Genomic DNA, 22514 nt, shown 5'->3' with positions numbered 1-22514 from the left:
AGCTGAACATAACATCCTCACTGACACGTCCATTAGCTGTTCCCAAGAGCACACATATCTCACACATATACATGTATGTATATTTACACACTGAACTAAAGTGTACATGTTATCAAACTATTTGATTTCATTGACCTACTTTCAGAAAACAGTTGATTCGCTGCTGACCTCTTGTGGCCCGCAGCTGCAATGACAAGGCATCGTCAAAACTTGTTCCTTATTTTCTTTAATTATCTAAAGCCTCTGAACAAAAGTCGATACAGATATAATTTGCGCTAAGAAATGACCAGAAACGCAATGTGTTTAAAGACTATGGCACTGTAAATAACTTTTTTTTTTTTTTAAACCAAAGTTTTTATTTTTATATCTCAGCGCTCCTATGGACTTTGTATATTGTTCAGATAGCTACAAAAGTAAGAGACAGATCTGTCAATGACCAACACTGCTCCCAACAAACTCAACTTTTTACATTGTTGCTCGTATTTTTCTATATCTCATTTAGAATCTGCAGCTATTGTGCATAAATATACATCTACATATTGAACTTTAAAAAAAATATCCTACCCTTCTCAGTTGCAATTTTCTTTCAATCTAGGGATACTATTTGTAATGACTGCAGTATTTGTTTGTTTGTTTTGCAATATGTGGACATTTTAATGTAGTCTGTAATTAGGAAGTTAGTCTGTAATTTCCGTTTTTATATTTTTATCTTTTTGTGAACCTGATGCTTTGACTTGCATTACTTTTATGTAGCTGAATTTCAAACATAATTTCTATTGTATTCTATTGAAGATATTATCACATTAATTTGGGATCTTTAGAGGTAAATGTGCTAAATAAGTTTATATCCTAGAAAACATGACACATTTTAACAGCATAATGAGATAAAACTCTGTAAATATATTTTACTTTTCCTCATTTAAAAGCTATATTGATGCTCTGATTCTCTCAATTTATTAATGGCGTTTGTTCTGTCGACCTGTGCGTCCCGACTGGGAGAGCAACCAAAGTGGGCGAAGGAGAATCAAGAAACTCTAAATAAAGTATAATGTAAAAAAACAGGAACACTGATAAAAGAGAGAGGAAAAACTGAGGGCGCTCTACTTTCACAGGCGGAACATTTGATCCGTCACCTGAAGCGCCTCCTCCTGACGTCGTGCGGTGCGGGCGGTGCTCCCTCTCTCCCCCGCTTACATGTGTACCTGCGTGTCTCTGTGTTTGGTCAGAGCTCTCCACGGGAAGAGCAGACCTTTTTAATTTCAAACCGGAGAGAACCCCGTCGGCTCCGGAGTCCCTGGGATGCGTTTTATTACCGCAACACCTGATTCTGAAAGTAGGTAACGAAGACCCTCCTCCCCCACCACCACCACCGCACCGGTGCGTCACCATGAATGGCCCACGCGCTGCCCATTTCCCACCCGATGACAACTCTCATTTGGGGAAAAGTCCGTCCCCAGTCCCCGCGAGGAGGCAAGCCGTGAAAAGACACCATCACAAACACAACTTGAAGCACAGGTACGAGTTCCTGGAGAGCCTGGGCAAAGGGACCTACGGAAAGGTGAAGAAAGCCAAGGAAAGATCTGGCAGACTGGTGAGAAACAGCAGATGCTCTTTGGTTTTGTTAATAATGTATGGGCCACACACCAGGTGCGCAGACTGCCTGATCACCACCTGTTATTTACAGGTAGAGGGTTGTTCTTATGAGTCTGCCAGCTGGTAGTGTGTATTTTACATTTAAGTGAGAGGAGAAAATAGTTCATGTTTCACTTTAGGGATATTGGGATGTTTCTCCATGAAATGCATTGTGCGTGCTTTGTTTTTGCTTTTCTTAAATTAAAAATATCAATAGAATCGCAAAACATGCATTGAATGCGAACCAGTTGTTTAAATAACCAACCAGGAGCCGGGTTAGGCAGCTGTGCAAAGACATTGCACAAACAGACCTTTCACAACAACAGCTAATCAAAGGTTCACTGAACATTGATTCATAACAACTCGACCGGTTTTACTGCATCGTCCTTTTTATTTGTGCTTGCATGGTGTAATATCGTAAAGCTACTCTTTAATACAATTTCTGCTTCACTGAATGGAGGACAAAAATGTTTTAATGCACCAAACACAGACACTAATCTACAGTTTATGATAAAGTAAGGCTTATTGTTTGTGCTTCATCGTTTCACTGCTATTTGGAGGTAATTGTGGCTGTATATAAACATGTATTGCAAGTACTTCACCCTGTTCTTACCAATATTCCATAACTTTTATACTAAATAAAATAGGGAAAGTATTTATTTATTTTTAAATTTATTTTGCAATGATATTTATATCTAGTATTTGTCTTTAAAACACCAGAATTATCACATAACTTTATATTTTTGTCTCTCATGACATCATTTTGAACATTTTAATCAGATCTCCTGGTCACTTCCTCACTACTTTATCAAATACTTTTTACTCTCTTGTATGGTTACATTTTACTTCTAGTTGAAGTAACGCAGCTCTTATCACCTTTGAAACTAGTTTAACATCATCGCTTTGATTTGACATGCACACATGAGTCATAGCACAAAGGCATTGTGATGGGCTGACAAAAGCAACTTTTCCCCTGAAGGAATCTTTGACAGGAAAGTTTGGAAACTTTCTTTCAAACTTCCTGGTTCAGGAAGAAGGGGATGTCCAGGTGAATACCAATTCCCTTTGACATAAAAGGAAATGAGAGGCATTTAAAAGAAAAGGGAAAGAGAGGGGGGGAAAAAAGCTAAAGATGGGAAATGTAAATTATATTCCCTCTTAACGTGGTCACCATTTCTACTTTTAGAGAAAAAAAAATTAACGTTTCAATTTTACATTTTATGTTTTGAAACAGGAAGTTTAATAAACATTTGGTTTCTGTTTTCCATTAGTAAAAACGTTATGGCTAAACCGAGAAAAACAAATGGTGCCGGTGTTTAGCTGCAAAACAATTTTAGTTAAATGCCAGAGAAAATGGAGTAGGCACCCCGGTTTTCTGCTGCACACTGCCGTTTAGCTGAATGAAAGATGGCTTCCACACTTTTACTTCGTCTCCAAGAAAAATAAATTTGACTTGCTGTTTTAGAGGGGTAAAGATAAACTAATAATAACATTATGAATAATGGTCACATTTACTTTAAAGGCACATTTAGCTTCTATTTATATTGTGTTTAATAACATAACTCATATCAATGACTCATTATTTTTACAATTTATGCTTTAGTCATTTTCACTTCTGACTAATTTAGATAATGTTGTATATTTTGATTTATTCATGTATTTTTGGTGTTATTTTTACTCAAGTCTGATTGTTTATTTTTTACAACCGTTGGTTCAACAAACGCACGATTCAATGCCTGTTTTTGTTTTCATAAAATTCAGCAAGTTGCAGCAAACAGGACGTCACAAGTGAAAGCAGAAATATTGTAATGGTTTAGTTTCAATTATCTGCTTTCAATTAGGTCACTGCTAAAAATAACAGACTGGGTTCAACCTTGATGCTTATCTTATCAGATCTTTTTGCCTTTTAGCGTGTAGAAAGAGCGAAACCCGTTTCATCTCAAGGAAGTCGGATCAGGAAATTCCCAGATATTCCTGAAGCAAACGAGTTCAGTCTTGTCTACACACCCTTTCTTCTTTCTCACTGTCTGACTGACTTATTGCCGAACAGTTCACGAGAAATGAGTCTGTGTCTGAGATTCATTCCTGTTGACGGGTTTCCTTTTAATAATGATTCAGTCAAAGGAGAAGTGTCAAAAGTAAAGACAAGCCAAGAAACAATACAGAAGGGAAAAGAACAAGACACTGATTTTCAATAATAAATCCTCAGTAATGATATCTGGTTGGCTCGGACAATGAATGGCTCTATCTCTCTTATCATGTCACTGTTGCTGCCCCTGTTGTCTAAGTTCACATATTTAATTACATCATCCTATTTAGGTTGGGGGTCAGAACATATGAAGTGCTGCTAATCACACACCAGCAAAACTGTGCAGATTTGGCCCCTACATTGGATTATAATATTCTCTAATTCTGAATAAGTTTGGCTTAATTTTAAACTGCTTTTAAAGTTAATTTGTGACATACCCAATTGGAACTGCAACAGCGTTGTGGTGTTCTACAAATATTCCTACCTACGTCAACATTTCCTGACGAGGATTTGCTTAAAGCAGGTGAAATGATTTTATCTGGCATAGACTTAAGGTCAGAGATTAGAAAAGATTGAGAGGATTTTTTTATTAACTCCATCATGGGAGTTGTCTGCACAGAAGCACCAGTTTTTACCAGTTTTTTTTAAGAGAAGTTACGAAAGTGCCCAAGTAAAGTGAATGAGCTGAGCTGAAGTTTTAAAGTCACTCGTTGGTTTGCTAAATAGTGAAAGTGTTTCTGTGTTGCAGAAATGTCATCACATTTCCCTTTCACCTTAGATAAAATGTTCATAAAAACACTTTTTAGCTATTTCTGACTACAGCCTACACCTACAAAATTTTGCCGTTACTGTGTTTGTAGGTTGGATTCATAATTTGTGTGTATTTGTACAGAAAGACGTTAACATTTCCACCACTAGTTGTGTATTGTGTGAAGCAGATTGGCCTCCAACAAAGACAGCACACAGTCTGAAAACCTCCACGGGGTGTGAGGTCGTCACGAGTAGGATTTTACACCCTCTGAAAGCTAAGCTAACAATCGCAGGAAACGGCCAGTTCCCAGAATCAGAAAAAGGAGTCAGTGTCGTGGTGTGAATGTTTTGTTGACCCGAGAGACAGAACTACGCCAGACAGTCTGACTCACGACAAGAGACTGCTGCGTGTCAAAAGTGATTTAGCGAGTCGCTGCTTTACTCATTCTCCTGAGTCTGCAGCCTTGAGGGTTTAGAGATAAGCAGAGAAAAAGGAGGACACCCCACCGGCTGGGCCATCTGCCGCCTCATGACACCCTGAGCTTTGGACAGACTGATGACGCACACAGAGGAATCCCAGGCATCTGGGCTGCAAATAGACAACCATGACATACAAACATGAATACAGTCTTTTCAAAGGAAAACAGACGCCATAGTTCTCATTCGGTCGTCCTTCTAAGGGCTCCAGAGAAAAAAAAATGGTGGACAATATTTATTTTTCTTCTTCAATTCCTGAATATTTAGACTTGTGTTCATTTGGCCTTTTTAGAAAAAGCTTTGCAGATGTTTTTGGTCCACTGCCCTCAGCCGGTGGTCAAGAATTTCATTGCTTTGTAATGTCAGACAAAAAGCATTGCTATTTTGTACCTTTCTTTTTCTTACAAACAATTTTATATATTGTATGCAGTTCCTTAGAGGACAGAATACAAATGTTTTGTCATAGTCAAGTATTTTCATAAAGTTATGTAAACAAATGTTACCTAAAATCGAAATGAAATTGTGTTTTAATTCAACAACAACAATGTTTTATATCTGAAAAGTCTGGCATAAAACGACCAATGATATGAAATGATGGAGCAAAATGATCAGGACCAGGGCTGAAAACTGATTTTAATGTTTAGTCTTACAAGAGTTATTTTTTAATTCAAAGATTTTTTTTTTTTTTATCGAAAGACAGCCTTCCTTTTCATATGAATTTGTAAATGATGCTGGTGAAATTCAAGTGAGCATCTTGCCCAAAGCTATTTTCATAGAAAAATGATTTACAAGAACTTACTTTGGAGTCACTTGTGACTACAATAGTTGCTGTTTTTTTTTTTTTAATGGATGGGTATGACATTTCCACTGTGTGACAACCTTGAATAAACAAAGGTTTCACTGTATCTCTGAAATAATGTTTACTCCACTGTGGGGGTTTGTTTATTTCCTAACCAATAAATTGGTCTTTAAGTATTAGAAAACCGCAGTCGCTTTCTTTCTGCTAGCTAGTGGTTAGCAACAGGTAGGGGAAGAGAAATGTTTAATAAATCTTACTTTCCTCAGCCTCTCATTAAAAGGAAACAGTATGATGGCAAACACAAAATCTTTGTGCTGTGATTAAAAAATTTATCATAAAACACGTTAATTCAAGCATTTTGACCCATTTTTTTTCTTTTAGGTGGCTGTAAAATCGATCAGAAAGGAGAAGATCAAGGATGAGCAAGACCTGGTCCATATTCGGCGAGAAATTGAGATCATGTCCTCGCTGTGTCACCCCCACATCATAACCATTTACGAAGGTAGAAATTTAATACTCCTAGTTTCCTGAGAGTTTCGATTTACCAGGTAGTTCAACATTTTCAAACCGCCAGCTGTAAGAAAAGCTGAAAAAAGACATCTTGCCATGAGGATTGAGAGTTCAGTCACGAAGGTCTTTGTGTTGAAGACTCGATGCGGTTATATAAGTGCTTATACACATTATCTGAGCGCAGCAGCTCAGATAATGTGTTGACTCTTTTGTCCTCTGTCACCAATCGATTCTAATGAGACGGTCATTATCAGTGCTTCTTCATCCTTATTGTAGAAACCTGTTACTCAGCATCTTAGTGTTGCAAATGTTTAAACAAAGGCTGTTCTTCTGCTTTCTTAGTTTTTGAGAACAAGGACAAAATTGTGATAGTGATGGAGTATGCCAGCCAGGGGGATCTGTACGACTACATCTGCGACAAGAAAAACCTCTCCGAACACGAAGCTAGGCACTTCTTCAGGCAAATCGTATCTGCTGTGCACTACTGCCATCAGGTAAGAATGTTTTACCCATAAAGTCATCATTCAAACGCCATAGAAACGGGTTATAAATTTTCCAAAACGTTACATAAGGGTCATTATTTACTGTCACCAGGCAGCTCTGAACAGGAAGGCTGTGAGAACAATGAGACAGAAATGAGCAGAGCTAGCTTTGGGGCTAGAGGCCAGCTCTTCCAGAACGCACGCACACACAAACTAACAGTTTAATGAGGGTGTGAATGAACAGAACCCCCTCCCTGACAAACACACATGAGTTAGTTGTTTCTACGGTCCAGTCCAGGACAATTACATTTAGGGCTTCCTATATGTCAGGGTGAACAGTCTGCACTTTGGACTCCCTTCATAAATGTTTGCTGGGATGAAACTTACTGCTAATTGCTTGTCGTAGACTATGTCGGCCATCTGTCGTATTTTACTTTTATGGTGCACTCATCTCTTGTTAAATATTTAATCTTCCATGCTTGCATAACGTTGAAAGGTCATTGACACATGTTTTATTACCCAAAATGTCAGCACAAATTATTAGTTTTTACATGGATGCATCTTGGCTACAAACAAATGTAACAAAACTCCAGAATGCATCATCATACTGATTGTGAATCGCAGCTTGGTGGTGTTTTTTTTTTTTGCTCCAAAGGAAACTAATTTAAATATCAAAGGTATTCCCCCCTGCAGAGCGAAGGACAAAGACACATAGCTAACATACTTGAAGAAAATGTTCAGTCTGACAGTGAAAAGATGGCCTTTTTATATGTAGTGTGGACATTTTAATGTTAACTGATGTACAATAATGAGAGTGAAGTTAAATTTTATGTTAAAATATTTCACATTTTTAAAGAACTTTTTATTTCCTCCTAGAATGGAATCGTACACAGGGACCTGAAACTGGAGAATATTTTACTAGATGGCAACGGCAATGTGAAGGTATGCATGCTGCGTTTACACCCTGTTTTATTCACACGCAACAACTCGTGAAAGTTGGCAATATTTTACCAGGACTTTTCTTTCTCAGATTATGTTGTACCATAAAATGCATTGGAATTCCTTACGTAATTACTCTTTTTCTTATTTAGAGAGGCTATTAAAATTGCATATTTGCCAGATTACCAAGAAGTAGACTGCAATTTGACTGAAAATCAAACAAATCAATACAAAATGAGGAGTAACTGGCTGCATAAATGTATAAACTCTTTGTTTTATAGACCAGGTTATTTAAATTCAGCTCTTGAACTCCCAACAATTAGTGTGAAACTAATGGCTGAAGGTGCTGCAGTCTTTGGTACTATTTCTTTGTTTTAGAAGTAGGGTTGCAGTAGAAAAAACTTTTTTCTTTCTTCTTCTTTTTTTTTTTTGCTACATTTTCATCAAATATGTTTGTGCACCATGCCCAAAGCAAAACTTGGATTTCCATCAAGGTAGATGTGAGTTTACATTGAGTCACTGTGAGTCTGAGTAAACGTCAAAATCAACAATGAAATGCTTCACCTGAAGGAAGTTGAAGTTTTGGAATGGAGTGGAAAACTGAATATGACACTAGAGATGTCATTTAAATCTGATAGATTTACACACTTATGCAACCAGGTTACTTGTTTTGTACATGTTTTCCACAAATATTTGTTTTTCAAATGAATTGTACAGAAGGTATGTGACATTAAATGAGGAAAATGATTAATAATGCTTTTACTTTACAAAACCTGTCACTTTACTAAATGTTGCATGTATTCTTAAGACTTGTTGTATGAACCGTTATTTAAAGATAGAATAATTATCTTCAATAAATAATCTCTGTCATAATGGAAAGTTAAAATGTTAATCCACAAGATCAGGAGATATGAAGGTAATCTTTTGACTTCTTACCTTTTCAGATTGCAGATTTTGGGTTGTCCAACCTTTACCACAGAGATGAATATCTTCAGACCTTTTGTGGCAGCCCTTTATACGCGTCCCCAGAGATCGTCAATGGACGGCCGTACCGTGGGCCTGAGGTCGACACCTGGTCCCTTGGTGTGCTGTTGTACACATTGGTTCATGGCACCATGCCATTTGATGGGCTCAACCACAAAATCCTGGTCCAGCAGATTAGCACAGGGAACTACAGGAAACCAAGCAAACCATCTGGTACATCTGATGCTCTTCATTTGGATGTGTAATCTTATTTCTAAGGCAAACTTGAGCACCAGATCTGTAATGTTTTCCTTCTTTTGCTCTCACAGATGCTTGTGGACTCATTCGTTGGATGCTCATGGTGAATCCCGAGCGCAGAGCTACAATTGAGGAGGTTGCGGGACATTGGTGGCTGAACTGGGGCTACCAGCAAGTGCTGCTCTGCGAGAGGAAAAACAGTTTTACAGAACAAACCAATTCACTGGTGTCTACACAAAATCCCACTGGGCTGACCACTGTTGCTAGTTGGCTACGGCGTACATCCAGACCTTTACTGGAGAATGGCTCCAAGATGCGCTGCCTGCTCCGCTCGCAGGTCAGTGGAGGTGATGTCGTCCGGCAGCGCTCTCTACGAAGGTCTCAAAAGGAGAATAACGTCTCGCATCCGGTTAATGACGCAGTCACAGACTCCCGGCCCCATAAGGGTATTCTAAAGAGGCGCAATAGTGCAAAACAGAAAGCAATACATGAAAGCCCAAATGTGGGTGTGGTGAATTCCCAGATCAGTTATTCTGCAGCGCTGCCACGTAAAGGCATTCTCAAGAAACCCGTAGAGAAAGAGTCGGATTATCATTCTTCTTCACCTGAACACAGTGACTCTGGCTGGGTGCCACAAACTAAAGAGTGTCCTTCAGCTCCAGCCTGTAGAAAAGGCATCCTCAAGCGAAATGGAAAATTCTCTTCTGGTGGGCTTCAAGAGTTTGGCTCTCTGGATCAGTTGGCAGCTTCTTTACCAATAGGAGCCACCAAGTGCAGACCAAGCGGAGCCATCAGTGAAGACAGCATTCTGTCCTCGGAGTCCTTTGATCAGCTGGACCTGCCGGACCACGTGAGACCTCCGACACAATCGAACAAACCGGCCAAAGCCAGCATGAGAGGCAGCATCTCTGCAGACAATCTGTTGGACATAGCTGAGGACAGGATTCTGGCCGACAGAGTGCTGAGACCATGGGACTGTTACAGGTCCGGAGTGGCCGACAGCGCCTTCTCAATCAGTGACTGCGATAATGTGACAGAAACTTACAAACAGGCCATGGTTATACAGGGATCTGCAGCAAGCTAAGGATCCGGCTTTAGGAAAGAACGAACTACTGAGGACATGATGGCCAAGATGGGGCTTCTGGAAAACTTGAAGAATTATACCGAACCAAAAAGGGAGGACATGCACATAAAGATCTGAATATGTCTTGGGTGATTCATAACTGGGATTTAATCTAGAAAAAGAAACTGATTTTAATTCTATTTAAACTAAACAGAGCTAAGGATCGGTTAAACATCAAAGATTTTTGGGAGATGAGAGCTAAAGCTCAACATTTCAGAGCTGTAATGTTCAGTGTCTCACATTTTAACCAAAATAGTAATTTGGAAAAGATATTTCAAGTACAGCAGTCGATTGAATAACTTTGTTTTTAATTGTCTCTTTACCAGTGTGTCATGATGGCCTACTTTCCACATTTATGACCACTTGTTAGTTTTGATTTACAAAGTCTTTTATTTCCGTTGGTGTGAGTCAACACAGTTTTGACCCATTTAAATTTCAGTTTTGTGATCAGTATGTAGAGAAATCGGGTTAAATGTTAGGATTTCTTATCTGCTGTAATGGCTTTTATTGTGTGGAAACTTGACATTTTGTAAACCAAAGAGTAAATTTACTCAGACGTTGGTGTGTTTTGTAAAACAGAAAGTGCCAAGATTACGTTTGCCTGTAAGAGAAATGTAATCTCAGTGTTTTGTTTCTTTTCATGTTTTCCCTGAAATTACTTGTTTGGATAATGACTTGAACAGGTGTGACCAGTAAAACCTGCTTTGCCTCCTAACTTGCACTAATGCATATGAACAGGTGGCTTCTGACGATTTGCATGCACGTGGCAGGTCCTAACAGAGGGCGAGGTGCACCAAGTCTTTGTTTCTGGCACAAGAATAGAAACACGTGCTTGGGCAAAGTGGGCAGAGTGTGAGCTGTTGGAATATTTTGACTTGTATCAGGGTAAAACTTGGAATGAATAACCATATATGCAGATGATATTTTTATTTAAGCCTAAAAATTCTCGCACATCAGTTTGACTCTGGATTGTCTACTGTTTTTGCTTTGTTTTTTTTTCAAGCAAGAAAGATGTTATTGTTTGGTAAAAAAATTATACAATACACACAAGTTGCCTAATTCCTATTGGTATCAAGTTAGGTGTGGTAGAGCAATTTTATGACCTTTAACTTTAATGTCAAAGCTGCACATGTATGCTGCTGTTCAAAAAATCTTTTGTCTTTAAATTAATGTGGTAGTTTTATTGTAGATCATCAGGAACAGATTGCCTGTGCATGTTCATAAGAAATCATGTTTCAACTGAAAGTTATAAGGCAAACAAGCAACTTTACAAAGACACTTTCAGTGAATAGAGTAAGGTGTATGTGAGCATTTTGACTTTTTCCTATCCTCAGAGAAAGTGAAATCTGGAGGCTTTGCTTACGCATTTTACGATGTCTGTGTTGGTCAAAGTTTCTAGCTTGTCATTGGTTTGTTTGATCTACATTCCTGGGATGAAGAAATCAATAAACAAAAAACAAAAAACTCATTAGCTGACTGATCATGTTATCCACGTAGATCACATGAGTTGTTGGAAACGTGCAGCAACAGCAGTTTCAACTTATCAGAGCAGCAGACGAGGTACAAAGAAACTCAAACATACTGTTGTAGAAAGTAAGCAAACATTGTTGTCAAGGTTAAAGTGCAGCTTAGTATCGCTGATGAATTGCAAGCACAATCAGAAATTTTAGAACAGAGCTTTTTCTAAACACAATATAAATTCAACAGGTTTTTTTTTAAATAATTATATTGAAAAAATAACATTTAGAAATTGGGCTGTGGATATAATTCCACTGCTTCCCAATTTTAGTTTAAATCATCTGAACAGTTCATGGCAGGGAGGAGTGTTTGAGCTTCATTTCCTGAGATGGTACAAGCGGTGTCAGGATGACATCCTGGATGTGTGCAGGACCGCAGCTGATCTCTGAACTGTGTGCTTCTCTCCTGCCAACTCCCTCCTGGATCCAGGAGGGCAGACTGAGCTCCAACACGCTTCCTAACAGCTCGCAGCAGCAGATGAGGGTACTCTGTTTGGGGTCAAGAATCACAAACGGGCCTGGATTTAAGGTGATGGGATACCTTAACATATTGAAATACTCTGTTTAAGCGTTCTTAGCCATACATGCAGCACAAGATCAATACAAAAAAAATCAAGAAGTAAATTTATTCCATTAGTTTGAATCAAAGAGAGACCTGAATCAATTCATTACACATAATTGCTGAGAAAAAATAGATTTGTCTCCTTGAAGATTTCTTTGGTTTATTTCTCTTTACTACACTTAAAAGTTTCAGAATAGTAATTACATTTTTTTTAAGGAGAACAGGTATCCAAACCAACCTGGAACTGTCTGGTTTAGGTTTCTTACACCTAATGGTGAACAACTCCAGCAGCATTTACAGCCACATAAAATCCCATGAAGGCTGATAAGGAAGTTTTGGGAGAAAAAGCTTCAAAACATACTGTTGACCGGGCAAAGTCAAAGCGATTGCAGCAAATACTGGTTAAATATTATACTTACCAGATCAGCAGCCAACAGGCTGGCCAAAAACTTGATAACTGACTCTAAGTTGTGGCTGTCCACCATCTTTAGTTTCTGTATGGCGTTGCTCACACAGGCACATGTAAGAGTAGAGGGCAGGAAGGACAAAAACTTGCAATCTGGAGACACAAAAAGCGGGTGAGTTACTAGAGATTTCATCATTGTGAGGATTTCTGCGATACTCAAGGCTACAGGGTAACACCGAGACACACCCTGAAAGACAAATAGAGAGGAAGTCCTTTCCCAAAACCTGTCTACCTAATATCCTAATTGCTGCAGGCAGGAGAAATCGTGAGACAAATCCATTCTGTGTTTGCGTCAGACCTTTTTGAATGCCGCAAAAAGTCGAGATCCGGGAATTATTTTTACTGAAAGTGCTGTAACATTATAGTGTGTCTGAAAGAGAACCAACTGAAGGCATCCTTATGACCTGCTGCCTCTGGCACCATCACAGAGAATCATGGGAACTGACCCAGCTGAATAGCCAGGACTTTCACGGTAGGACAATGCAGGATTACACAAACTCAGCTCCATGCCTCCAAAACAAAATGCTGACACATCGTGACCACAGTAATGGCTGCTGCCACTGCAACTGGTCACTGCTTGCAAAGATGTTTGATTTCACAGGAGCAACAATGCTTAATTACATAAAAGTTATCAGCTATGCAGTAACTCAAAACATAACACAGACTCCTTTTATGACCAGATGAAATGTGTAACCAAGCTAATCAATCAGCTTTTGTTCCTCTTTGCTGGAGCCAGCCACCTCATGTGTAGGTAACAATGTTACGCAACTCACCCATTGTTGCCACAGCGATGTAGGAGTGAACATGTTGGCGGATGTGCTGGAGGTGAGAGGCCTGGACGAAAGGGAGAGCATGAAGAATGGGCTCCAGGAAGTCAGAGGGGACCACAGAGGCCAGACACCAGCCTAACCTGGACACCACCGCCACCTCCCACTGCTGCAACATACACATTCCTCTAAATCAACCTTCCATCATAATCCCACTGCAAGGACATTCACATACATGAGGCCACCGGTCATTGGCCCCCACTACCTCACGTTGACACTAAGGAAGTCATGTATGCATGAATACCTTTAAATCATCAACAAAGGCTACAGGAAAAAGCACATTTTTTGCATAGTTTAAAATGGATTCACAATTATTCTGACTTTTCAGAATAATTACATTGTTGATGTCTTGTATCATTGTGAGGCTCATTTTAACAAAAAGTTAGTACAACTAATGATTCATGTCGAGAAGCTTAGAAGGGCTTTGGGAATGTTCTTTATTATATACAAAGTAGTTTATAAACTACTTGTTAAGTTTTCCAGGTCAGATTTCCAGACTTTTCCGGACTCCCCAGTTTGTTTTAGAAATTTAGATATAAAGTTTCAATTTAGCATATTTTTCTACCACTATCAGACTGAACGTATGTTATCTGAATCTGAATACATTGGTGGCACTTTAATTCAAATAACATGTTGATTATAATAAGGTTTAGATAATATGTATATTATACATTTTCATACACCCAGATAATAACAACAGATGCATTATTTGTCATAATTTTTTTTTTTTTTCTTTTTCAGAAAGACAAATTTTGTTGATCATGATTTATTCGTAAAACCAACGAAAAGCATAAAACATCCAAGAGAATGAATGGTTTTATAGGAACTGCACTTGCCAAATCTGGCCCTCATGGAAACAGACTACAGGAGGACTGTTGTTATTTTGTTAGATCAGTAAAAAGATCAATCTGAACCAAGTTGGCTAAAGTGATAGATTACATTTTTAATTTCTTCAAAATGCCACCCCTAAAAACCAGTGACTGGTTCCAGTTAAATCAAGTTCAATTCCAAATGAATACTTTTGCAAATGGCTGTCTGCTAAAGAGAGTAAATATATTTTAGAAGGATAGATTTAAATGGATTTTATGTAACTTTTTACTTAAAAAAATATATTTCCCCCAAAATATGAACCAAAGAAAAAAGAAGGAAGAAAATAGAAAGATAACAGATTTACCAAAATATCTGAGACTGAGACTGAGTTGTCTGTGTAGACAGAAAGCTTGTCAGCTGTCAGTGGGACAGTTTCTCTCATTTTGGAGGCGAGGAACATGCAAACCACCCCTAAGAGCTGCAGCTGGGACCTCTGGATGGGAAAACGGCTCAGGTAGGAGTCCATGTAGCGCACCGCCTGCGGGAACACCTCCTCTTCACACAGCTGCTCCTCGCACACCTGCCAAACACCGGCTTTTATCATCCGAACGACACCGGGTGTGTTTAATGAAAATTAAGACAAGACCGACGTGCCTTTAGCATCCACATGGTGACAATCCTCCTCATGTGCGGCTGGATGTCCTTCTGAACGGAGCAGCAGGGGGACGCGCGGCAGGCCTCCTCCAGGGCCCGCAGGTTGTCCAGGGCCCTGCGGTCGCCGATAACCTCGGGGTCTCTACCCGCTCTGAGAACCACACCCTGCGCCGGCTCGTGGACGCGTTTCGTCCCCGACTCATACTGGAAGCTTTCCATCTTTCCCTAAACGCTTTTGAATGACAAACGTAGCATCCAGCCGCCCGTAAAGACGCTAGCTAAGTTAAAAAGAAAACTCCTAGCATTAGCGGCTAAGTGTGCTGTTACCATGGCGACAGGAGTTCAAAGCGTGAAGGTTTTCTTCCGTTTCTTACGAAAAAAAAAATTAATATTGGAAAATAGTCACAATTCTGAGATTAAATTAAGAACTCTGAACTTTATTCTCAGATTTTTGTTTTTTAATGGCCCTGCTGCTCTTCCATATTATTTGTTTTTCCTTAAATCATCAACTTGAGTACATAGGAAAAAAATCTCTTAAGATACTTTATTTCTTACAGGAAAATGGTAAACATTCTGAGTTGTATCCCAGACACACTTGGGTTATGTAGCAAGAATCCCAGGAAATCCCCCCCTATGAATGGCTACAAATGACAGGTACGTGAAACACCTGAGGGCAGCATTTGAAGCACAACCGATTATTATAGACAAAATCTGCATGTACTTTTGTGTGTGCTTTTCCCCTCACAGGCCAGTTTAGCTTTGATAACTCTGTTTTTGAGTATTATTTATTTGGGTTGCTGTCGTCACGCTTTAACATTTGAAATGTTCACTGTGTAGAAAAAGGAAGCTGAATCATTCAAAAGTCTGGAGATGTGGGAAGAAAACCTAAAGACTGAAATGTTTTCCTGTCCTTAGCCAACATGGAGTTGTAAAAACTACTGTTTTAAACTTTTAGCAATAAAAATAGTCAACTGAAATAACCATTAACTATTAGGATGGTTATTATTCTTTTGAATAAAGGAGATTTGTTTTGCAGCAACCATTATCAGGGGCTCTGTTTAACACTGTACTAATGTTTGCATGCAAAAGAAGTTGTGCTATTTCTTTATTGTGACAAACTTGACGACTACAAGCAAAATATTAGATGCTCTAAAAGTCAGAGAACCAATTTCTGCTGCAGTGATTGAAATATAGAATTTTTAGTTCTTCAACCATTCCAAGACTAATAATGGATTAAGTCTCAACAAGTTTGAGCTTCTGTGGCTTGTTAATAAATAAAAATCAATGACCATATCATTACCATTCAGTAGATTTTTAGTCCGAATTGCTAATTTATCCAACTCTGAATTCCCACAGCTTCTTTATTCCCAAGCTCAGATTTGTGTTACAAAATAACATCTTACATCACCACTAATAAGCATGTTTTTTCTGCAGTAACAAGAAGGAGCATGACCAGTTTCCACCAAGGTCTTGTCATTTCAAAATTTCTAACACAAAGGCAGCCAAAGTTTTTTTTACCCTGAGGGAACATGAAAAAGCAGACTACATCAGTCCATATCAACTATAGCAGGGAGTCCAACTTCAACATCTCTTGACTCTGAGTTCTGCAGCTCTCTGCGAATCTCTGCTGAAATCTGAGGGTGTGTTTGGATCCGGAGCAGCTCCAGCAGTGCTTCCTTCTGCTCAGCGGCCAGGTCGGCCTTGTAGCGCTGGGCCAGGGTCAGGAGGCTCTGGTGCCACAGCACAGGAAGAACACGTTTTTCACTGCGAAAAGACAGGAAGTGGGCCACCAAGGCATCCAGGACACGGAAAGGCAGGGCGTACTTCTTGTCTAGCAGGAGACGCAGGAAAATGCTGTTGGCACCGTTGTACTCCATCTCTGCCAATTTAAGCATCGCCGCGCTGAAAGACGAGAACGAATAAACCAGTTATGCAACACTGACCTTGCATTGACTTACAAGGACTACATGCTAAATCGGCTTTCGGAGACAGTGGGTCTGATATGCGACACGATGAGACGGTGAGTAGACGGCGTGTGGACGTGAGGAAGACGCCTTACCTGGAGTGCAGCACCGGGATTGAGCATTTAGTTAGTATGCTTCCAATGATGATGGCTTCCCTCAGCGTACACGTCCCAGACTCACATAACGGAATAAGTATACCTGCGTTCCAATAAAGGCACAAAATATTACTTCAGTTAAAGCGTTAGAATGCAAAACAGGTGGATCAAAAATGACACGAGAGTAGGGCTGCAACTAACAATTATTTCAGTCATCTATTATTGACGATTAATTGCACAAAGACGTTGCCACATTTTACAGACACCTGAGCATTTTTATGTATGATACTAGAAATGCATCAGAAATTGCTAATATTAAAACTCAATTCCAACTTCACGTAAGAAAATAAATATTTTGTTGCCTAAAATTTGAGAACATAAGCATCCCTTTGGTAAGGTAAGGCGGTTTTATTTAGATAGCACATTTTCAGCAACAAGGCAACTCAAAGTGCTCAACATAAATTAGAGGAAATTCAAACAAAATAACATAAGAAAAGCATAACAAAAACAAAAAGTACTCCACAATTTACAAACTAATAGGAGTTTCTCTGGATTAACTAATAGAAAAGTATAAAACTTCATATTGGTTCCCCATGTTCAATAAGAATAGATGAATTTAAACTGGATGAAGATAAAACCATGCTACTTGAGAAGTTTTGGGAGGAAGATATTTACAGACATAAATATGTTCATAATAACTAGCTGTGTATTTCTGTGGGAACTTGTAATTTGTTGACATATAAGGCTATAAATATGGATTCTTTATTATATTAACTAGTAGTTGTTCTAACACAGAAAAAGCAAATAAAAGGTTGCACTGGTGAAGCTGGCTGCAGTTAAAGCTTTTAATACTAAAGCATGAACAAATATTAAAAAACTTATGAGGGTAAATATTTAATTTTCTGCTAATTTTACCTTCACAATGAGAGACTAAATGGATAATTAATTTATTTTTGCATTTTCTTAATAATAAGGCATCATGAAAGTATTAATACATTTTATTATTTTGAGACCAACACTGCCACCTGGTGGTAATGACTCGCATGGTATTTGTTGTTTTATTTATAGTTTATTTATCCTCCCTCTATTATTTAGGACATGGATTGTTTTTGCGTAATCGTTCCTTTCAAACTGGAGCAACTTGCTGACACAAGAACCGACAGGATTAAAAGAAGATGAACTGTTCAACAGAGACATGAAGACTGTTCTGACCCAGTTTAGTTGGACTGCGAAGCTCGTTATGCAGCAACAAGCAGTGGTGTCGTTTACTCAATAGGCAGCTGCTAATCCTCTCCCAGTGTCCCCCAGAATAAAATGTTTAAATCTGGCACTAAATTTAGAAATGTGTCAGATCCCAGGGAGGATGGTATTTCTGCTCTGCGACAAGCTGTCAAATCCTTTCATTCATTTAATTTACCCACTTTGTTTCTGCAAAAGGCCACAAAAAACTGGATCTCGGCCCGACATGAAACGAGGACCTACATAGCGATTACTGTTTACCAAGCAAATAAAAGCACAGATGGACACTGAAAATAAACTTCAACTTCAGGCTGCATTTCACCGGCTGTTTTAGAGAAGTTTATTTTGTTGCCCTGTTGTTAATAAATACAGCAGGAGCTCCTTCTTCATTGTAATAAGTGCTGTCTATGTCACTGTTATCCTGAAGGACTGCTAAGGGCCACTCAAGTCCAAACTTGTGCTCCTGAATCATATTTGCTTTGTGCTAGGGAGAAATATCCGGCTGAAAAGTCCCACAGCCGACAGGAATTGAATGAAACAGTGTTACTTATGTAGAGGCTATGTGCTCAAGTAACATCCATTGTGGGTGGGTGGGTTCCAGGTTTCTCAAGACAACATTGCTCAAGCATCAAACTGCCTTTGTTTACTTATCTTCTTCCCCATAGCGCCTCCAGGAGTCACGATTTACTCAAACACACCCTGCCGTCAGAGTGACAAAAACGTGTGAAGAATCAGGTCAGGTCACCTTTATTCATCGCGCCAGTTCTGAAGCTCACTTGCCCATTCTTTGTTTTCTTGGCAATGGCCAGGGGTCAACAGGAGCCCCCCTGATCTGCACCCCATGCACAACAAAATGCGATGCCCTGCAGGCTTTGACGTCTCTAAGTGGGTCAGACTTCTCTTCCCAAGTCCATTAGTGAGCGCTGACAGCATGACCTTGACGCCGCATTACCAAGGTCACCAGAGCTCAACATACTCACCAAGTTACTTTAATTCGGACAGCAACTAACAATCATTTCAGTAATCGATTAGTCTACCGATTCTTCTGATGATTAATTTAAAAAAATAATTGGCAATTCTGCTGATTTTTTTATGTTGCAATTTTATGTAAACAATATCAGATATACATTAAAAGATGCAAATAAATTAGTTCATTTTTTCAGTAAGAAAATAAAAATATTATTGCCTGAAATGCAATAACAGCATTCCTTCAGTCCACACTTGATCGTTTGTAGCAAAGGATGGATCTGCAGCTAAAAAAATACCATCTAACATCAAGTCCTTTCTACTTGACTTAACACCAACACATTGTAGGGCTGATCTGTTGATTATGATTTGACTGACAAATAAATAACTGGATACCAAAAGGTGTTTAGAATGAGATTACTTTTTTTACAGCATTTGAACCGGGCGGAGCTAAAACGATGTCACTTTAGAGTTCTGTGTGGAACATATTTACAGACAAAGTATATTTTTATGTCTTAAATGTAATGTGTATAGATTTTTGTACTGTTTTGTTTTGATTACTATTCTGACTTGTTCTTTCAGTAACACAGTCCAAAAGTGTTGGGTTCATTTGTCTGTAATCTGTCCTTCAGCGTGTGTCCCTGTGTTGGATGGCATCCTGTCCAGGGTAAACTCAGCCCGTTGGAGATAAGCAGGTACTGCAGATGGATGAAGTTCCACTTTATTCTACCTTCTAATTTATAAACTGATTTTTAAGAAACAACTTGTTTTATGGCCACTCTCTGAGCCAACCTGTCAGCTGTATGCATGCATCACTGCTGCAGCAACGAGCAGTACACCACCACGGCTTTTCTGCAGCTCCAAAAGGTGGAGGTGTGCAGTCACATGCTGTCCTGATCTACTTTGCATGAAGGCCAGGCAGACATGCAACTTTTGTTATGGTGTAGGGCCTTCCATTTAGTCATAAGCAAAGTTAAGATAGAGTCCCACCTTTAAACCATGCTCCTGGTTTGAACAGGGCCTTTTTCAGGGCGCTGTAGAGGTGAAAGTTGAGTCGCTTGTACTCTGCGATGTCGTCTCGGACTCTCGGCAGCAGCACCAGGTTGTAAAATCTCTGAGCCATTCGCTCTTTGAGATTGGAGGAAAAAATTCTGAAACAGCAAAGTGTTATTTCACCATGTTAAATCATCTGCCTCAGTCACCTCCGTATTATTGAACTTTAACTGAAAATCAAAGAAGACAGATAAACCACCTGGTTGCTTGGTACATGGCAGCCGCAGTCCAGGACTCTGGATCGGTCAAATACAGAACCTGCTCCCAGTTTGAGAGTGCTGGTATTATTTTAAAAGCCTTTGGCAGCTTTCCGCTGCGGTACCTTGACAAAACCTGACAGAGAAGAAAAAACTATGAATTCAGTTTCAATTGTTTCTACATTTAACTCACATAAAATAAACCTGCTATAGCCAAACCCAACTGAGAAGAATTTGAATTTACACGGCTGGATGATCAAATCGTCCATTTGTTGTGGACTGGTGCTGTAAAACTAAACTGAATTTAATTTAACTGAATGGGATGGAATGGGGCTTTGAGTAAAAGTCATACATGTGATCCTATTGACTATGGAAATAAAGATAATGCAATAAGTGTGGTTATTAAAATATGAATAGTTTGTCCTTAATAATTTTGCCCTAATTAACAAAATATTCTGTATCAACCACCTGTGCTGTTAGGAAAACTTTGTATCATTCTTGTACTGCAGTCAGGGACTGAACAAAATCAGTCCAGGGGACACGAATGGTGAACTCACCTTACTCACACCTTTGTACACCTCTATGACTCTGGGGTCCAGCTCGGGCATCGGGCGACCTGACACCTCAGACATCACTGTTCCAACCTCGGTCTGCTTCTCTGTGATCTTTTCCATGATTATGTCCGCCAAGGTCCTCCTGCAAACATCATAAAAACAAAACCGTCTTAGATCCGGAAGACAGGCATAACTTCACAGAGAATCTTCGTTAATCCCCACACACTTAAGATTCAAAATGAATCCAGGTTGCTTCTTACCTCACTGGAGGGTTCTTATTCATGAACATCTCAATGGCCTTTTCATCGTCGGCGTCCACAACAACTTCAGAGTCGCCTTCCACATCGGCATCACCAGCACCTGCGTGTCCCAGAGCAGGCCACTCTTCATCCGAGTCTGCATCCTGACAGTCGGGGCCTTTAATGGGATTACATGGAAATAACAAGAAATACAGGTGCCGTTATGACTTTTGGACATTAGAGTACCAAGTATTTACCGAGTTAAATTTTATTATCAGGATGTAATAAAAACAACACAACATGAAAGATTAGCTTTGACTTGGAAGGCTCCATTTCAAAATCCATAATTTTAAATCCATCAAGTATCAACTTGATATTCTGACATAAAACACTACTTTGGAACATTTTTGTTTGTTTGTAAAGAAAAAAAAATCCAAGACTGATATTTTTTATATCTTTCATCAGTTTTATTCACCTTTAATTTTGATCTGATTAAAGTGGGGTGAACAGATTTTGTTTCCTTACCAACTTTGTGTTTATCTATCACATAAATAGACTGAGCCTCATGTTTGTAATCTGATCAAATGTGACAAAAGTTAAATGTATACGGATAAATTTGCAAGGCAGTGTACAAATACAGCAGATCAGCCTTTACAGAGAGTTGGGGTCACAGATAAATCAGCTGAGCGGACAAAAACATGTTAAATACGCAGAATGAAGGGTAGGGTTAAAAATATCACTGACCACAAAATAGGTCCTTAATATTTCACCACACAGTTTGTAGTTCAAAGTGTAAACTTAATGTCGAGCACTGAGACATTAAACTTAATCCAACCTTGTCATTATTATATGTATGTTCTTTCTCAAGAAGAGCAAGTCAGCTGTTAAAGCTTAACCCTCTCTAAACTTACCGAGAACAGTGACTGGTGTCTTCTTCTTCTCCGGGGCCAGTCCATGTTCACTCTGCAGCTCTTCCTGCTGAATCCGGGCCTGCTCTAAGATCTTCCTCGACAATCGATCATCTACGTACTGATCGTCGTTTTCTGAGCGGACGTCTCGCCCCTTCACCCGGCCTCGGGCTCGGATCGTGTCCGCCTGGAGGATCTGGTCGGCCAGCGCCACCGTCGCGGCCGCTCCGCCGCTCTTCTCTCCTCCTCCTCTGGATCTCTTTACTTTGGGCATCGCTGCAGCGTCGCTCAGGCGGACACGAAGATATAAGCGTTATATGTCAGCATTGGTAACTAAAAGTAGAAGCACGCTTTGGAAAACAGTGTAAACAGTCTGTAGCTCAGCACGTGTGGAAGTCGACCTCAAAGGAAGTGACGTAACTCACGACGTACAACATCCAGTTTAGCGTAAACGATTAAAAAAAAACTATCGAATAATTATTATAATATAAGAATGTCCGC

General features: G+C 39.4%; 3 protein-coding genes and 1 long non-coding RNA gene across 5 annotated transcripts; 2 read left to right on the top strand and 2 right to left on the bottom strand.

The window, feature by feature from the left end:
- Nucleotides 1-1209: 1209 nt before the first annotated feature.
- nuak2 (NUAK family, SNF1-like kinase, 2) lies at nt 1210-11430 on the top strand. The gene is made up of 6 exons (XM_055025519.1): nt 1210-1591; nt 6069-6189; nt 6540-6691; nt 7556-7621; nt 8563-8815; nt 8911-11430. The coding sequence occupies exons 1-6, from the start codon at nt 1388-1390 to the stop codon at nt 9921-9923; spliced, it is 1809 nt and encodes a 602-aa protein (XP_054881494.1). The 5' UTR covers nt 1210-1387; the 3' UTR covers nt 9924-11430.
- Nucleotides 11412-15115, bottom strand: ccnd3 (cyclin D3). Its single transcript, XM_055025565.1, has 5 exons — nt 14799-15115; nt 14509-14724; nt 13281-13443; nt 12461-12600; nt 11412-11968 (listed from the first exon to the last, which is right to left on the bottom strand). Exons 1-5 carry the CDS (start codon nt 15015-15017, stop codon nt 11771-11773), a joined length of 936 nt encoding a protein of 311 aa, XP_054881540.1. The 5' UTR covers nt 15018-15115; the 3' UTR covers nt 11412-11770.
- Nucleotides 14581-16319, top strand: LOC129355967 (uncharacterized). 2 transcript variants are annotated; one of them, XR_008605338.1, is made up of 3 exons: nt 14581-14658; nt 15356-15452; nt 16233-16319. It is a non-coding gene; the product is annotated as an uncharacterized LOC129355967 (long non-coding RNA). The 2 variants fall into 2 exon arrangements; XR_008605339.1 differs by lacking the exon at nt 14581-14658 and adding an exon at nt 14680-14762.
- On the bottom strand, nt 16142-22415 carry bysl (bystin-like). The gene is made up of 7 exons (XM_055025555.1): nt 22017-22415; nt 21127-21283; nt 20870-21008; nt 20315-20448; nt 20053-20213; nt 16858-16960; nt 16142-16700 (listed from the first exon to the last, which is right to left on the bottom strand). The coding sequence occupies exons 1-7, from the start codon at nt 22285-22287 to the stop codon at nt 16346-16348; spliced, it is 1320 nt and encodes a 439-aa protein (XP_054881530.1). The 5' UTR covers nt 22288-22415; the 3' UTR covers nt 16142-16345.
- Between the last annotated feature and the right edge of the window lie 99 nt (nt 22416-22514).

Source organism: Poeciliopsis prolifica, unplaced genomic scaffold (genome assembly GCF_027474105.1).
Source record: "Poeciliopsis prolifica strain line A6 unplaced genomic scaffold, Auburn_PproV2 SCAFFOLD003, whole genome shotgun sequence".
NCBI classification, from domain to species: Eukaryota; Metazoa; Chordata; class Actinopteri; order Cyprinodontiformes; family Poeciliidae; genus Poeciliopsis; species Poeciliopsis prolifica.
The sequence above is the reverse complement of the archived record's forward strand: the minus strand, read 5'-3'. Positions and strand labels throughout refer to the sequence as shown.

What these genes read in the sequence shown, in the direction of transcription:
- nuak2 (XM_055025519.1), top strand. Translation starts at nt 1,388, where the DNA reads ATGAATGGCCCACGCGCTGCCCATTTCCCACCCGATGACAACTCTCAT. An exon ending in AGGAAAGATCTGGCAGACTG is followed by an intron (nt 1,592 to 6,068) that starts GTGAGAAACAGC and finishes TTTTTCTTTTAG; the next exon opens with GTGGCTGTAAAATCGATCAG. An exon ending in GAAACCAAGCAAACCATCTG is followed by an intron (nt 8,816 to 8,910) that starts GTACATCTGATG and finishes TTGCTCTCACAG; the next exon opens with ATGCTTGTGGACTCATTCGT.
- ccnd3 (XM_055025565.1), bottom strand. Translation starts at nt 15,017, where the DNA reads ATGGAAAGCTTCCAGTATGAGTCGGGGACGAAACGCGTCCACGAGCCG. An exon ending in TCTCAGTCTCAGATATTTTG is followed by an intron (nt 13,444 to 14,508) that starts GTAAATCTGTTA and finishes TGTATGTTGCAG; the next exon opens with CAGTGGGAGGTGGCGGTGGT. An exon ending in CATCGCTGTGGCAACAATGG is followed by an intron (nt 12,601 to 13,280) that starts GTGAGTTGCGTA and finishes TTGTGTCTCCAG; the next exon opens with ATTGCAAGTTTTTGTCCTTC.
- bysl (XM_055025555.1), bottom strand. Translation starts at nt 22,287, where the DNA reads ATGCCCAAAGTAAAGAGATCCAGAGGAGGAGGAGAGAAGAGCGGCGGA. An exon ending in GACACCAGTCACTGTTCTCG is followed by an intron (nt 21,284 to 22,016) that starts GTAAGTTTAGAG and finishes ATCCCATTAAAG; the next exon opens with GCCCCGACTGTCAGGATGCA. An exon ending in ACCAGGAGCATGGTTTAAAG is followed by an intron (nt 16,961 to 20,052) that starts GTGGGACTCTAT and finishes ATTGGAACGCAG; the next exon opens with GTATACTTATTCCGTTATGT.